The 17,790-nt window shown below is 35.6% G+C and overlaps 1 protein-coding gene across 1 annotated transcript; it reads left to right on the forward strand.

Annotated features, from left to right (window-relative positions):
- The first annotated feature begins 3,434 nt into the window (after window positions 1–3,434).
- On the forward strand, window positions 3,435–17,528 carry LOC105702602. The gene is made up of 6 exons (XM_012430283.1): window positions 3,435–3,497; window positions 11,148–11,228; window positions 12,140–12,476; window positions 13,535–14,186; window positions 14,555–14,830; window positions 15,745–17,528. The coding sequence occupies exons 2-6, from the start codon at window positions 11,210–11,212 to the stop codon at window positions 15,925–15,927; spliced, it is 1,467 nt and encodes a 488-aa protein (XP_012285706.1). The 5' UTR covers window positions 3,435–3,497; window positions 11,148–11,209; the 3' UTR covers window positions 15,928–17,528.
- The last annotated feature ends 262 nt before the right edge of the window (window positions 17,529–17,790 follow it).

Below are 17,790 nucleotides of genomic sequence, written 5' to 3' on the forward strand. Positions count from 1 at the left end.
TATCTTTACGTACATAGCAGCAATCAGAGTCGGGTAAATTTTAAAAAATTCCTGATTTTTTACTGAATTTTTTGAGTTGATCGAAAGTTTATTTCTTTATCTGTAGCAAAGAAGAAATTATATTTTCATTCCCCCCACTCCTGAAATCCTGATCCTTACTGTATATAACTCTGTAGCGTGTCGCTCGAACTCAACGCGCAGGGCGCGTTTCTCGCATCGCTCAACGCTACGAGTTTCTTGATCTGTAGCGTGTCGCTCGAACTCAACGCGCAGGGCGCGTTTCTCGCATCGCTCAACGCTACGAGTTTCTTGATAAATTGAGACCGTGCACATCTTTCATAATTTTCTCCAATTACATCTTCAACTTGTACAAGCACATATCTAAGCTGTAATGGTATTATATACATTTGTATACATTTCATTAGTATACGTAAACTGCAACGATAGGTAAATTTGTTTAATTACCTTTTTCTTATTTTTTAGTGAACTGTAATACTTTTTGTGATTCTGAAAATATTACATACGGAAACAGCATCCATGAGCTTTGTGTTACTGTTGGAATTATAAACCTGAAGATTGAGGTTTATAAATGAAACAAAAACCAATCTATGTTTAATGTGTATAGAGAGAGAGAGAGAGAGTCTGGCCCATGTTTAGTGGAGGGTTTTCAGAAACGATAAGAACCGTTGTTTAGATTAAGAGGCGACGCAGAGTCGCACCTCCACAAAGAGGGTCCAGAGAAAGAATTTAGTCATCACTGGTGCTGACCGAGATCAGCAGTTGCCCTTTTGTAGTTAGTTCGCTAGAGTGATTGGAGAAGTAAAGATGGGTCCTCTGAGCGTTATAGAAAGAATAAAGTCTTTGTTAAATTAAATACAATAAAGTGTATTATTCTCAAATCCCATTTCCAATAGTTACCGTGTATATTTTATTTAATAAAATAGTTCATCGTTTGACAATCGATCGATATAGTGACGACCGGAGAGAATTGATTTACGAGAAACGGAGCGATATGAGTTGCGCTCAGAATTATACCGTGACATTTGTTTCATTGACTGATCCACGTGTCGTTCGTTTCATTTACAAGTAATCGTGACTTAACCTCTCGTTCGTAACGAACTTCATCAAATCTTAGTCTTTTCGTGATTGTCCACTAACTACAACGCAAGAAACATGTTTAAACAATTGTAGTGCCCCGTCGAAATTTTAATTTCTTTAAGGTGTCGAATACGGCACTGCCTTAGCCAAACGGACGCCGTTTCCGTTTCTTATGGAAGAGTCAGTCGACCACGGATTGTACACACTCGAAATAAAGTCTTTATTTTCTGAACTAAAATCGTTATTTACTAACGAGAGATTCTACATATTTGGGGGCACCGTCCGGAATAGTCTATTGTTATTTAACAAGTTAATCAATTGAGAGTTTAAACAATTTTTCAGAACGCATTTTTATTTCTTCGTTGCGTCCTCTATTCGATGCGATGAATTCTGTACCGGACCAGGCTGCCGACCCCCGTGCCCTCCGCAAATAGCGAAAACCGAGCATTGCAGCGCTCGGACCTGAAGTGCGATAAAATACAAAGAAAATAATAGTCTTTTCACGCATTTTTATTTTGCTTTCGCAAATCATGAAAAAATCTGAAAAGGTTAATTGTTACGCATTCATACATGCATATTTTGTTACTACTAGTAATAAATACAATACTTTTTAATCACTGCAACTTATTATTTTAAATTGTGCGCAAACTTCGTGCGGATTTTGTGCCGTGTCAATTTACCCCCAACAATTGCCTTGTACCCAGGGTAAGTTGTCCAATCGCACCGGCGTGCAGAAATAACTTTTTCTTTCATTGTTTACAGACGCTTAATAAATCTTGGACTGCAATTATTGTGCCAGAATGTATGTCCTATATTTCGATTTATAATATATTCAAAAATTTGCATTATCTCACTCACAATTAAACATTATCGAAAAATTGTATGAATTTGCTCTGGCCTCCCCTGCTGGCAAAGAAAAGAATCGCCCTTGTATCAGGTTGTTGCATTTTTTTTATGAAAACGGTCCTCATCTAAACATGTACAAAATATATGAGTAAATAAACATATACAGAGGTCCGAATATTTCGCCCCTTTGAAAGCAGTTCCAACTTTTACAGGGGCGAAGAGGGCGCCAGTGAGCCGTGCCTCACTTTTGAACAATGGCATAAAAAATCTCCCCGCTCATTTCTGGTTTACTGTATATTTCAGTGCGTCAAACGCGTAGAAACGCGCCCCCAAATAATGCTCGTGCCTATTCCTTTTTTCGTAATTCGAACGTGACGTTGATAAGAAGGGTACGGAAGCTTTTCCTAGCAGTTCCAGTCAGCAGTCCATGAGAGCAACATCGACCGTGTAAAGAACTCATCTATTAACAAGTAAGTTCAAATGAAACGTCGGAAAATACTTTTTAATGAAACTTTGGCTCTCTTTACTATTTTCAAACGGGTAAATATTTATACAAAGGCATGGTTTCGTATACAATGTGTTCGATGTAAACCATTAACGATTAACAAATATACGCGTTCCGTGACAACAATCAACGTTGACCATGCGTTCTAAAATGTATTCTAAAATTCGCTTTAAAATGCGTTTTAACACATTGACTGCCGTGGGGGTCACCGGTGACCGGCAACCGCCTTGCGATAGTATAATACAACCATAGCTTTAACGTAATAGCAAAATTTACGTGTTTGCGGAACCGTGTCTCGACACAAACTAACTGCGAATGAGCTCATCAAGTAAATTGTGATTACTTTTCGGTCCCCCTAATACACTCGTCATTTGTTTTGGCAGTCAACGTGTTAAAATGTGTTTTAATATGCATTGTTGAAACTTCAGAATTTTTGCTCTTGATATCAAAAATTTGTAGATAAATTCAGACTCATGTGCACTCGTGTCGAAAGTTTCCAGTGTTACAATTTTGAGTGATAAATGCGATTGTAAAATGTGGATCTCTCATGCCGATCTGATTATAATATCGGTTTTACTGAATGAGAAAACAAAGAGATGGCTTTCGCGCTCTTCATTCTCTTTGTATGAAACAGCGGCGCAATATGACGACAACCTACCGAACTGTAAGCGAGAGGAACGGTTTTTTTTGTTTCCTTTATTTCCATTTTACTTCTTTCGCAAAAGTATTAAGGGAATCGTTAGGCTTTCGGTTTTCACTATTATTAATAGGAAAATCTGTTCTCCTAGTACGTTATAATAATCGACGGGATTGAATCTTTAATTGAACCGCAAAATTGCGTAAAAAACAATCGTTGGGACGGTTCCATATTTTAAAACGCGTCTGTATTTCTTGGAACTGTTGTAAAATTTGTAGAGATAGTCATGTAAGTGCTTTAAAATGTTATCCACTTTTAATTGTCAGATAATTATTTTAACGGATAAAGTGACTGCATGGAAAATTGATATTAATTTCAAAGAAGAGCGGATTTGTCAGTTTGCGAAAAATGGTGAGTTTGATTTTTTTTAGCGTGGAAGGACTTGCTTTTTCAATTCGGAAATCTCTTTCTTTTTGCTGTAATTATACGAGCGACGATCGGCCGGTAGGTACGTGACGTGTTTTATTACGATTTTAGGCTCGACAGAGTATTCTACGTAGAAAAAATGTATAAAATTAATTTTTCGAAGGCTCGGGGAATATATTAGCTTTTGAACGATTATTCATTTTGGAAGGTGCGCCGCAAATTTGAAAAGATACAAATTGTTTATAATACTGACTATGTGGAAAATTGAAGCTAACGTTTGAGGTGACGCAATGTTGCCCATTTTTACATTTTTTTTAAATTCCATTTTCTTCGACATAGACTGACACTTTCATTCAATTTTTGAATATATACGATTCCTCGTAGTGTAATATGAAATATTGCCACAAAGGCATCATTTCTGTACTGCAATGAGATATACGACCATTAGTGAGTTCAACGTATTATTGTTACGTCGTTCGGCCGCGTATATTTTGGTAATAGACATGTTCTATTTAAACGACTTGTTAAATTTCTTAAAATTCTCTCTTTTTAAATGATGTAGCAAAACGTTAGCTTCCCAACGTTTATTAATTTTTTATCATGCAACGCGAAGTTTAAAAGCTACAAAAAAAATTAAGGTTTGAAATTACGCAATTTTGCAAATTTTGTAAATTTTCATTCTTTTCGACATAGACTGACAGTTTTATTTCATTTCTGTGTAATATGTCACTCCTTGTAGTACAACATGGAATATTGGAGGAAACACTTCCACTAGAAATCATTGTTCCGATTGTGCCGGACCGATCGGACCGGATACGAATCGCATGCGGGCAAAGGTCGATTTATACATGTCCTATCCGTCTCCGATTCGGTCGATCCGGCGAAATGAGAAGAATATTTTCTAATGGAAGCGTTTCCACTTCTGCGTTTCCGTTTCATCCGGTTCGATCTAATCAGGTCCGGCCAGTCTCTAGAGCTTCCACAATCGATCGGCCACTATCAGAGTTGAGTGAATTACTAGGTATTTTACTTAACAAATTTCATACATGATATAAATTACTCGAATATGGGACTTTACGTTCCTTCGATTCTTATTCCTGATACGCTTAAAATTCCGAAATTTCCATGGAATGTATGGAAACTGGAATGTCGAAGCCTAGGTTTTTTTAATGGTTTGCTCCTACTTGCCATTATTCATTACTTCTTTTTTTCTTTTTAACTGGAAGGTTTATTTACAAGTCATGTATACTTTGACCACTTTGGAAAAGTGAGGTTACAGTCCCGCCATCTTTATCGTATAATTTATTAGGTATTTTACTTGGATTTTATGGGTATTTTACGTAAAAAAAGCGCAAACGACGCGTTACTGCACAACCTCTGGCTAAGGAAGTAATCGCATCGTACCGACTGGAACGGAAACGGAGAAGTGGAAACGCTTTTGTGACAGGTTCTCCGCCACCATTCCCCGAAATTGTTAGAAAATATTTTTTCTCAAACACTTTCGTTTGCATGTTGCTCTAGGATGGTTGTTATTTACTCCTGGCAAAAATTTTGTTGCGATTTTTATTCGCGCTACTCGCCAATTTGGTTCCGTTTTATATAAAAATGATTCGTGCAACATTTGATGTTAATTATAAATACAATAAACATAAAATTAAAGAAAAAATCAATTTTAATTGTTTATCTTGCAAAACATTAATTATATACAAACAAATCTTTATACAAAAGTTGTAGATCTGGGGAAAATGCACGTGTTATTGTGTATAACTTTTTCTTTATAACCGTTTTTTAGAAAAATGCGGAAAAGCATGTCACGAATAATACTACTCCAAATACTAGGGTGGCTCTTATTTACTCTTGGCAATACTTTTTTTACGATTTACTTTCACGCCGCGACATGCTTATTCTCATTTTTCTCAGAAACCGGCAATAACATTTCCGCGATGGCGGAAAACCTCTAAACATTTATCTTTCAATGTCGGTCATGTGATTTCTGGCTGCAGACGTCTGATAGCAAGATCGTGGGCGAAGCCTCATCTAAAATAAGATTTATCACAAACTATCTACGGTATGCGGAAACCATTATGTACGTCCCTTCCGCAATTTATGCGGCACTTTTTTTACGCGATAAATTATAATACAATTGACGCGGTATTTTTTTAATTATTTTTTTCATGCCGTTTGAAATAAATATGTATGAATTTGTAAAACTTATATGTACAACTTTCATATACAATATTTTTGTTGGATTCAATCTTGCAATCGAACCTCGTATTAATAATTATACGACCACCCCCCGTAGACAACTTACTACCTCAAGGGTCTTCCTACGATCTTAAGTCAAGATTTGTCCCTTCTTGCCCTCAACCGTCATTAAGTCGCATTGAATTTTCAGCGCGCACAGTTTGGATTCCGTATTTTAGCTTCCCCTTCACGGAGAAGAAAAATCTGTAAAATGTACCGATTCTATTTGTTAAAATAGGGACAGCCGATTATTTCTGTTAGCGTTACAGTCAAGTTTCTGTTACTCGATTCCGTAAAGATGACAGACAAATATCTATAACGGTTACATATAAGTATTTGTAAAGGTTACGGATAAATATATATAAAGATTCTACGTAACTGTCCGTAGCGATTACAGGAAAGTACTTGAGTTATTTCAGATAAACATCTGTAAGTATTACGGATATGTAACTGTAAAAAATACAACTTGATACATGTAAAAATAATAGAGCAATATCTGTGAAAGTAACAGAAAATGTTTGTAATGGTTGCGGATAAAGTTCTCTAATAGTTTCAGATTTACATTTGTAAGGCGTCATCGTGTTAAAATGTTAATATTAGAGCCTCCCCAAATTCCTAAATAGTTCTTTTAATGGTATGTTCATATGTCAAAACAGAAATCTAAAACTCCTTTACAATCAAGAATGAATCATATTTATTCTTTTCGATGATTATAAAGGAGTTTGTAACCGTAAGGCGATGCCCGGAGGTTACTCGCGAAAATTGTGGGGAAAAATTCGCGTTCCACTGAAATGGAAGGAAAGTACTCAAAACAGTGGCTCTGATTTGTACTTGTATATTTTCGATTGATTTCAAAAAGGAATCTGAATTATGTTAAAAATGGATGCAACGCAAGACATCGCAACAATTTGGAAGAGTGGGTGAAGGCCACAGTTTATTGGCTGGCCCCGTGTGACGCACGTCGATCCACCTAGAGGGAAGAGCGGTGGAGTGGGGTTAAACCTCAAGGGGCCGGCCTCCATCGGGAAGGCCCAAATTTATGGGATTACGATAATGGGACCCGGCAGGGAAAATCCTCGATTTCGATAATCGCAGACAAACATCCGCTACGGATTACAACAACGGGTCCCTTTCGTTAGCGCTAAATAAAGGCGCAAACAGAGTTTTTGATGTCCGTTTTGTCATACTGGATACCTATAGAATATAAGTATACCATTAAAATGATTATCAGAAATTTTAAGTAACTCCAATATAAATACTTCAATGTTACAGTCTAAAGGTTGTATAACATTTGACTAAATTTCTTTATTTATGAAACAGTCAACTTATTTTTTTAAATCTAGTAAAGAATACATTCGTTGGATTTTTACACATATATCATGGTAGGGTTTGTCAGGATCTTTAGAATTCCTTGAAAAACGTGTGATAAAATGTAACCCATTATAATTGAAAGAAATGATAAAAGTTGCAATTGTTCCAAGAATAAATGAAAGGGTTAACTGAAATAAAAGTCAGTGAATTGTTTTTTTTGCAGAACATATATCTTATATTCCAAGTATTGGAGATGACAGACTTTGAAGATCACTTTTTAATAACACAAAATATTTTTTATGCTGAAGGTATAATTTTAGTATCACATTTAAATATCACTGTTTTTCGGAATATTTTACGAAGTGGCATTAAAATTTCATTATACAAATTATGAAACGACATATTATTTTTGTTATATGAAAAAATATAATTTCTATAGTTATGAACATAATGCCACACGTGTAAATGTCATAATGAAATGGGTTTTAGGAAGAAAATCGCCTGTTGTATGAAGTAACGCATTGCCACATACAATTTTGTCTTCTTCCTACTAATAAACAAGGCAGCTTGTGTGGGAGGTCATCATATGTAATAATGAACATAGAAGAATTGCCAGCCGCTACATTACCTTGATAAGGGTGAAAGTGTTCATAAAAAAAGATTGAGAACAAAGGGAAAACTAATAAATGAACAACTTCTTCAATTACATGAAACGAGCAAATTTGACTGAAAACTGCAGACGAAGAAACATTGTTAATAACAATGAAATCCTTTGCGTACTCAGTTCCATAGACATTTATCCATTTCAATGATGTGGTACACACTCGAGACTTAATGTTTGGAAAGTAAGTTTTATAATAAAGCAATTTAAATTTATCTAATTTGAACGGAATTACAGGTCCTATTTGTATATCGCAAGAGCGATAATACTGGATAAAGTGGTTCAGTTTCAATTAATATTTCATGGCCAAGGGTGAGCAACATTCATTTTGTTACAAGAAACGTTTGCCGTATTTTTCGATGGTTTATGTTTAGATTCATATCTGATAGATTAGCAATAAATTAAAGGCTCTACCATTTCTAGCCATCTTGGATAATGTTCCATATAACGAAACTTAGGCTTCAAAGTCTCGTTGAAAAGTTCTCGATACAGCGAATGATGTTCCGAGATAAGACTCTTTAATAATAAAATCCTCGATTTGTAGATCTTAGTAGAATGAAGAATTTTAACTATTTTCCTTAACTTTAAATATAATCCCCACACCCTATGACCGCTAAGTACAAATTCACCGATCATTAAGCCAAAGTATCGAACAAAACAAGTAATTTCTAAAGAAAACAACGATTATTACTTTCGAAAATTTGTCCAACGAAATAATCGGAGGTTTGTTTGGTTTTTTCCAAAACATCGTAATTAAAATGTTTTATTCTGAAATTTAGTATTTCGAGACTAAATGCATGTAAATGAAACAGTAAATAATTAATAATTTTAGACACGGTATACTTTGCTACGCCTTCCGAAACATCATGCATGATATCGAGCGCTACATTTTTTGTAATGTGGAATCCTTTTAAATTGTGCCACATGCACCGCTCATTAATACCGGTTTCAGAAACACTGCCTTGTAAATCGCTTTCGTAATTATCTATCATTCTTGCGGATCTTCTTCGCATACAACTTGTAGAATCTCTTTTCTAATTTTACATGTACAACAGCCAAAATTAGCTGTGAAAAATTCAACTAACTCTAAAATGCTGTGCAAACCTAAGTTATCACCACACAATAACGCAACTTGTAAAAATACGGTTACTTTATTTACTATGATACCTCAAACTCCCAATCAGTATGATGAGCATCGCCTTGGAGACATCTGTATAATAATCTTGGCTCGATTCTTATAATAAAACCACGTGTAGTAACACATACATACGTATGGTCGCAAGTTTCTATTTCGGTAGATGTTCTATAATAATTGTTTTCTAATTTAAAGTTAAGTAAAATGTTATGTTAATTTCCAATTAATTAGACAGTACGTTGAACTAAACGTACATTACCACTTGACAAAAATGTAAATAGTAATTCTTATAAATAAATAAAAAAGTGTAGGGAATATTTTTAAAGTAGAGTCCATTGAGTGTTAATATCGGTAATATTCATACTTTATTTTAACAAAGTATGCGGTAGTTCGGTGAAGGGATCGGCGTCGGACGCGACGAGTCTCCAAGAGTTTCGTCTTACGAATGTCCTGATTCCTCGTCCCTGCTGGATGGGGTGAAGTGGTCCAGAGGGAACAGGAATGCGCCTTCAAAAGCATTGGTGAAATTTAACAGGTTTACTAATTTTCATCCTATATTTAATATCCAAGCTGTTCATATCCCATCATTAGGAAATCTATCTAAATTACAAAGCAAGAGAAACATTGCAGTAGATTAGCACATCCAGGAAAAATTATTCACGTCGTAATACGTCAGATACGAGTCGACTTGTTCGAATCGAAATCGGACCCCATATCTCTATTAGTCTCTTTGGTGTATCGGTTGGAGCCACTGGATCACGCCAACGCGAACCCCTCTTTCGGCAAACAATAACATCTCTTCGTTATCGAGAAGTTGAAGTTCAACACCCGTACACTTTAGCATAGCATCGAAGACAAGGCCAGGTGCCCTGAAATAATGCAACGCGTCCAATTTGTACGTGGATGAACATTTGCGTCTAAAGTTTTCAAAAATCTCCGCTAAGAGTACCACGTCGGTCTTCGGATACACATCGAAATATCCATCCAAAGTCTTAATATCAAAAGTTGGCCGAAAAATGTTTCATTATGCTCGCGCGATCGAGGTTCTGGAAGGACTCTAAAAGGGGCCGACGAAATTTCTGGAATCGTCTCGCGGACGTCGGAACGCTGCTGGCAGATTCCTGGAACCGACGGGGAGGAACGCTGCGGCTGCAAAGGCGAAGGGTCCCCGTTGCATCACCCCGGTCGAAGTGGGGTCTCTCTGACGTTGCTTGACGTTCGAGCTTGCGGTCGAACGTTCTAGAAGGGCGGTTTTCGACGACCTTCGAGTCTCCGTGGCATCACCGGTAGAACGTCGCATACAAGGGGGAAAGGGAGGATAACGTAATGATAACGAGTCAAATTTAGTGAAGCTGATCTTAAGGACATTGTATATAGTCGTTTTAATTTCATTCGAGCAATGTTTCGTCTTATTTTATTGTAGCCGATAAAGTATCTGCTCGACCCAAGAATTTCTTTTTTTTTTCTAGAACGTGTTTCCGTCGCCCAGGGTATTGAGCTATATACTGCGGTTGTTTCTTATTCCGAGCAATAAAAAGATACCGCATTGTTATCGGCGGACCAAATATTATTCTCGAATATCATTCGAACTTCATACGATTCGTATCTAACGGTATCGATTTCGCATTTACTCGTTGGCAAAGGAAATTGATATCTGACACGAAATTTAATTTCATGAACTGCGATTGCAGTCGACAATACTTTCTTGTTGACGATACTCTATCTTACTAGTATGCTTAAAACGATAATACAATTGAGGGAAGATTAAATGGAGCATATTAGGATAAGTACATCCGATCTCGGTGAGTAATTATGTGACGAGCTCGAGTTAATTAAACTCATGACAATTGGCTGCTTGTGATGACGAGCTATAAAGTCATTTAAAAATGCTGTCGTTTTTACACGTTTTTACGCATTTCTTTCGCATTTTTACGCGATTTTATGCGTTTTGACCCGTTTTTACGCGATTTTACACGTAAATTTTGAAGTAATGTCACAACTAATGCTCTAAAAGTTAGTAACGTAGAGAATTCAATAATAATTCCCTGATAATTTGTTAAAAGTAAATGGTTGAACTTGATTATATTCAAATGGCTCTGATATATAGCGAAGGTTGCGACGCATCTCGTAGGAGAATCGACGAAGCGAATGAAGGCTCGATCCTTCTTCCTTCAGGGTCTGGTTCTGCAATACTGCTTACAATATCCGATAAAGTGTATTTACATGACGATGTTGCTACCATAACCAATCGAAGGATTTCATTTCTGTTGATTTTTATTTTCAGGGCCTGGTTCAGTTTTCTTGGGTGGCACAACTTTAGATTTCGCCGAGCATTGTAGAGAAAAGATGGAAGCAGTAAAAATTGGTACGATGAAAATACATTACATGGTGTTGACTCAATTTGTTAATTTACCCATCACAATTCGTCCTCTTTATTCTAAATTAAACATGTAAATTGATCGTTTTCTTTTATATCTGAAATTTAAGGGGAGAACCTTAAGTAACCAGCTAAAAATAAAATCATACGCGAGAAATCTTTTTGTAGAAACGATTCGCTGCAATTCCTAAACTTTTATTACATTTTGCTGTATATTACGGAGATGATAGAAACGGACACATGATTTTCTTCTACCCAGACAGAAATTCATGATCATATGATGGAGGAAAATCAATTTACAAACAATTTGCAGACCATTTGCTGCTTGCAATGTTTGCACTATATGTACGCATATTACACAATAAATTTGAACAAACATTTGCAGTAAATTTGTCATAAATGGTTGTAGCAATATATTTACCGCATACTCCAGTCATATGCCAGATATGCCATAACCGGCATTTATGACTTAAAATTTATGGAAAAGTTAACAAGAGTTATAACATCATTCTCTGACGTTAATTCATGGACATTGTATGAAGTTAATGCTACAAATGTGAACTAAATATGACGTTGCTCCATGTTCCCGTTTCCATCATGCCAAGACTCAAATATGAACAACAGACGGTGCAATTGTTTATTAGCAAAGTCTGAGATAAATTTAGCTTTACATATGCGGATGAACGTTGAGATATTGCATGCACTTAACCTTGTTTTATATTTAAGTATTTTTGGTTCGTTATTGTGTACTGCATATACGACTTCTAAATAAAAGGACTCATAAGCGACACCCTCATGACTTCTTTCATAATCTTTTATGAGGCAAATTGAGCGAAATTTTGCATCACTTTGTCTATCTGGGTTACCCATGTAAAAACGCATGATTTTCTTTTGTTTAGCGATGAAGAATACTGACTCTTCTCAGAAGGACTCTGAGAATGTCAAATGTACTCGGAATGAATCTGGGAGCACGGATATACAAGAAGAAGATTTAAAATCTGACATACAAAAGAAACTCTCCATGACAAGTTGTCCTTACACGTGGGGTATGGAGAAATTACTGACAGACAATGTATTCGAATGGGAGGATACGGATAGGGAGGAAATCCTTTCCGAGATAATGGGAATAATGATGATGCTACTAAAAGCTAACGTATATGACAATAAGAAGAAAATTGACGATGCCCTAGAAGAAATACAGAAAGCAGAAGACGTTTTTAAACTTTTACTAGGAAGGTAATGTTTAACAATAGATCCATGTTATTTTATCTTACATTTTATAGTTAGCTTACAATATGCCAATGACTCATGGAACGAATTTTTCTTAGTTCAGCTTCTTGTTTTATTTCGTGCGTTTCTAGATAATGAGACTGACGATTGTTTTTATATATAATTACATCAAAAAACACTTTCGGTATGAAAGACATGAACCGATTTAACACGCTATCGTGTCTATTGAGTTCAAGTTCTAATGTAATTTTTTCAGGTACATTTGAAAGTAATCTATACGTGAAACGAAACGTAAGAAAGTTTAAGGTGAAGTGAAACCCGTCCAGAAATTGAATCGAAGCCGGTAAAGAAATTTCTGACTATCTATATTACCGATGTTAATATTTATTTTGAGTCTTGTGTCGTACTAAATTGAATATTGTACCGAATAGTATACTTCCCGTCGTTTTCAAACAATGATTATAATGAAATCGCAGTAAAAGTCAGGAAAATCCCTGATTTCATGATTTTTATGTCCCAACTATCTGCATAGTGCCACCCAGCGCCATCTGTATATTTAATGCCAATTAGATTTTCTCTGAAACTTCGCGTTACCTTCGTCTTAGCACAGAAGCTCGTACGACACTTTTTCGCCTTCATCTCTTTGAAATGCGAGTTTATCGATTACTAGAATGTTCTAAATTATTGTACAAGTGTTCTGACGCTATCGTTTGTCATATCACAGCCATTAATAATTGTTTGCTGTTCGAAATTGGCAGCTCGGTGCATTTTTGGTTCTGGTCAAGACTAAGTAAAAAAATGTTATTTGAAAATCCAAATTTTAAAAGTGTCAGAACAAGTTTTAGACGCTCACGAGTCATGTGTCGAAGTTTTGGACAGTCGGGTCCAATACCCTTCAAAAAAGTCCTTATTTCAATCAATTGGTCTGAGAGGAATTTCACTTCACCTTAAATGCATGAAAATGTCATTGAATTGTATACGCAGACTTCGTTTCGTAACTTTGTGTTGCCCTAGTCAGCATTCAGACAAGATTTTTTACGATTGTACATTGTTGCATGTTTCAGTATACCAGATGATCAAAAATATTTATTGAACGTCCTGCGGCATATCATCTTTTCAACAAAAGGCCACGTCCTTTATGGAGCGAAACAATTTAAAGAGGCACAAATCGCATTAAAAGAAACCTACGTTCATAATGTTTTAAATTTGACCGACAAGGAACTTGGTAGTTTGTACGGATGCCAGGCAATTGCCTGGTCATTGTTCCGGATTAATACCGGACAAAAAACCCTGGAATTAGTTAAACGGGCTATTGAAAAAGATAATAAGAATGCTCATTGGTATTTTTTTCTGGGCAAAACCTTGAGGCGTCTGAGGCGATTCAACTTATATCGGACGTTTCCGTCTAATGAAGAAATGGAGGCTTTTGGCAAAGCCTTTTCGCTCTCGCAGTGCCCCACTATGGGCATTTACTATGCACAATCAAAAGCTGAATCGAAGCAACAGTTCGAAGCACGTTCCATTTATACACAAATTTTTAATTTAGAGCAGAAAAGTTTCAAAGTACAGCTACGACTAGCCCTCGGATTTATACGCCTGAGGATGAGCACTGAAGCCAAACAGTGTTTGAATTTGGCAGGCCGAGAAAATCCCGAAAATGTGACGTATTTGCACTACATGGGGATGTATTTGGACTTATGTTGCAAAAAATCAAAGGTGTGGTAATTATATCTTCCTTTTGAAGCGAAGTTTCTTACAGGACGGTGATAGGTGTAAATAATCTTCTTACGAAATGGACCCGTTTCGGAAAGTAGATCGGAGATGTTAGTTGGCATTTTAAATCTTTTTCTTATTATTGCAAAGAACAACCTGTATAAACATTTTTGGGTACGAAGGTTTCCCGCTTCTCCAATTCTTCTATGAATGAAAACACAGAGAAAATGCTGTACCATTTCCCCTTAATAATACTTGTACCATCCTTTTATCTGTATGAACTGCATTTTTATAATGTACAAACTTCATTATAAAAGTAACAATAATTAATAGACTGCCGCTTTGTTTATCGTGTAAATATACTGTTTTAGGAAGCCCTTGATTATTACAAACTAGCTGGCGAACGGGGAAATAGTGCATCGTATTGGTCATATATGAGTTGCATGCGAAAATTGAACAAGAATTACAATCCCCGAGAGGACTTATGCAAAATGTTGGACAAGTGCGAAGAAGATGATAACGTTTTAAAACAGAAGTTATTGCTTCATATAGCGGAATGTTACGAATATATGGATCGTGACATGAATCAAGCAGCTGAATACTACCTGAAAGCTGTAACAATTGATCCAAAAGGAGCAATCCTAAACGTCAGTATATTAGATAATTTTATTGTCATGACATCATGATAATTTTATAGACATGTTATACATTATCGGTATAATACATTTGTACAAATTTGCGCAATATATCTTCTTCAGGCCGTCGGATAATACGCATTGTTGTTATGTTGTACAGGGTGTCCCACCTTAAATAATTAATTAGAATATTTTACGAACTAAAAGTTTAATCAGAAACGGCTTCATATAAAAGTTGCACGGTTTCGAGGGCGAAAAAGCAGGGAACACACGGAGAAAAATATAGTATTTATAATAGTGATGCTGTACAAGCAACGCTCGTTTTCTTAATGGTATTTTTTCCAAATTTCTTGTTTGAAAATCTAGAATTTTTTAAGGAATTCTACTCACTGAGCCGTTAACACCGTACAAATCCTTTCTTAGTACATGCTCGATTGCAAATTGAAATGTTTAATTTGAAAGAATAGTGGATCCGATATGACTAACTCCTATTCGAAAAATTGACTATTCACACAAATTTCCACTATCTTCAAATTGGAAAATGCTTCCTACATAAATAAGTGTCTCTTCAAAAGGAAATAAATTTTGTAAAATAGGGTTAATCTCTGAGTGAGTCGTGAAACATTTCTTTAAAAGTTGCAGATTTTCAGTCGAGACAATTGAACAAAATTTGATTGCATTAAAAAAACATGCTCTGCTTGTCGTATTACCGGATTAAGATTGTATTAAAAATATTGAGCACCATCAATTTGTAAAATGGGCGATTACTCGGAAGAACAGTAATTTTCCTTTGTAATATAGTTAGTCTATTTAATTTGTTAAATAACTAATGCCATTAGTTAATTAAACTTGTCATCAAGTAAAATTATATTTTCAAGTGTTTTCGTTAATAGTTGTATTCTAAAACCTAATTCTTTCTTTTATAGGAACATTCGAGTATTCTAAATTGCACACATTTAAATGCATGGAATAGTATAGAACATAATGTGCTGCGAAGACTGGCAGATAAAAACTCTATCCTATATAAAGAGTTAATGAATTTCTGCCGAAGAAGGAAGGAATACGAAAAGTTACCGTTCACGAAGGAGTTGCAGAACATAGCACTTTGAATCTCTCAAATCCTACTCTACGGTATAATTATAGTTCTTGTTCTCTATGCGTGCTTGAAAACCGTTTCAACGAATACGATGGCCCAATAATCGTAGTACAGGGTACAGAAGATTATTTTTCATAAAAATTAGCGGAATAAGACACTCTGTTACCGAGGGAAACTATTTCGAAAGTTTGATGGATACATGTGCACTTAACGGATTATAAATCTTAAACTTGGTGTGGAATACAACATTTAAAAAAAAATGGAAAAAAAAATTTATATTGCGTAATTTTGACTTAATTTGATACAAATAATTACCTTTGACGATCATTGTAATGCCTTGGCTTACGCGTACATGTATTCCAAAATGGAAGAAAACATCCATTGACGTGCAAGATTATATCCCTTGTCAGCAGGCTTCGTGCTGAGTTAGATAAATCGATAAACAATAGTTTCGCTATTATATTCGCCAGAGATGCCTTCTCGGTACGTAGTCAACTTACGAGTTTAGCAGTATACTGAGCAAATTTTCGTACTTATTCTTATACTTGTTCAAGCGACTGCTTATTCTTACTCCTGTTGGTCCTTTCGCCCTGACTCTTACTCCTGTCAAAGTAATTTTGTACTTATTCTTACTCCTGTTGGTCCTTTCGTGTTGAAGTCCTTTCACAAAAATCTAGGAGAAGAATAATAATTATTCGAAATAGATGTACTCGTAGATCATGTTCAGGGCTTAGTATCTTCTGAAATTCGTTTTAATTAGAGCGAATCGCTGGACGCGGAACAAGAATAAGGTTGGTTTAGTAGATTTTGTAATACTAAACATCCATGGAGTAGAAAATAGTATTAAGCCTGAACGTTCCAAATGTAACAAAAAAAGGAGCCGCTGGTAGGGAAATTGAGATGTACTTTTCCTTTGGCATTCGACTGTTGTCAGTCTGAAGTGTACATCTCTGTGAGCAGTGATTGAAAATATGACGGCGAAATACCTGGGCGACAAACAAAGTTTCAATAAGATCACCTCTATTGGAAATATGAAACTTCGTTTATTGCCCAGAGTGACGATTTTCGATTGATTTACAAATGGGGGTGTTCGAGAGTTCAGTTTCGTTTTCTCTGGATTTATTAATATCTACACTAATCCATTTGCAGTATTAACACTTTGACTGCCACGCGCATTTTATTTGACTGCTATGTTACCCGAATATGGGTGACATAGCAGTCAACGTGTTAATGCCGAGTGAGAGAGAACATTCAAAAATTACATTGCCAAATCGAATCACTTGATATTAGTACTTGACAAGTAAATGCTTGAGACTTATTCATGTTTTTCATTATGTAACCGTTAATGAGGGATGAAATCAATCGAACAAAGTTATTATTAGAATTAATTATCGTGACTAGGGTTTACTGCGTTGTTTTTTTGTTTAATCATCTGGAACCGACCTTTCTATTAGTAAACTAGTATTACAACAAATTAGTATTCTACTAGTTTGAAAATTGGTTTAACTTCAGTGTTATTTCTATGTTGAATTGTGGCACGATTATTCGAAAATATCTTTGATCCTGTTTAACATATGCTAATCGCAAGGAAATTCTAATTTTACAAATGTGTGTTAACTTTGAACGAACAACCTTGCCACACATACCAACTCATCAAATTTTTACGACTTACGTTTGTTTGCGTAATGACTATCAGTGATTAAACAGTATTCAGAAATTTATTTGTTTAGTTTTATTATAAAATGTATGTTACGTTTTAGTTATACGATAAAGTGTATTCAAGCTTGTTTATAGCTGTTAAGAAATAAGTTTAAACTATGCGCGACTGATGCTATGATTCTTGCTTAAGAATAAGAAAACAGTTAAAGAACTTACA

This window comes from Orussus abietinus, unplaced genomic scaffold, assembly GCF_000612105.2.
Source record: "Orussus abietinus isolate OABI.00-Male unplaced genomic scaffold, Oabi_2.0 scaffold714, whole genome shotgun sequence".
NCBI lineage: Eukaryota > Metazoa > Arthropoda > Insecta > Hymenoptera > Orussidae > Orussus > Orussus abietinus.

Coding starts and splice junctions, on each gene's coding strand:
- LOC105702602 (XM_012430283.1), top strand. Junction 12,477..13,534: donor TTTAAACTTTTACTAGGAAG/GTAATGTTTAAC, acceptor TGCATGTTTCAG/TATACCAGATGATCAAAAAT. Junction 14,187..14,554: donor TATGTTGCAAAAAATCAAAG/GTGTGGTAATTA, acceptor ATACTGTTTTAG/GAAGCCCTTGATTATTACAA.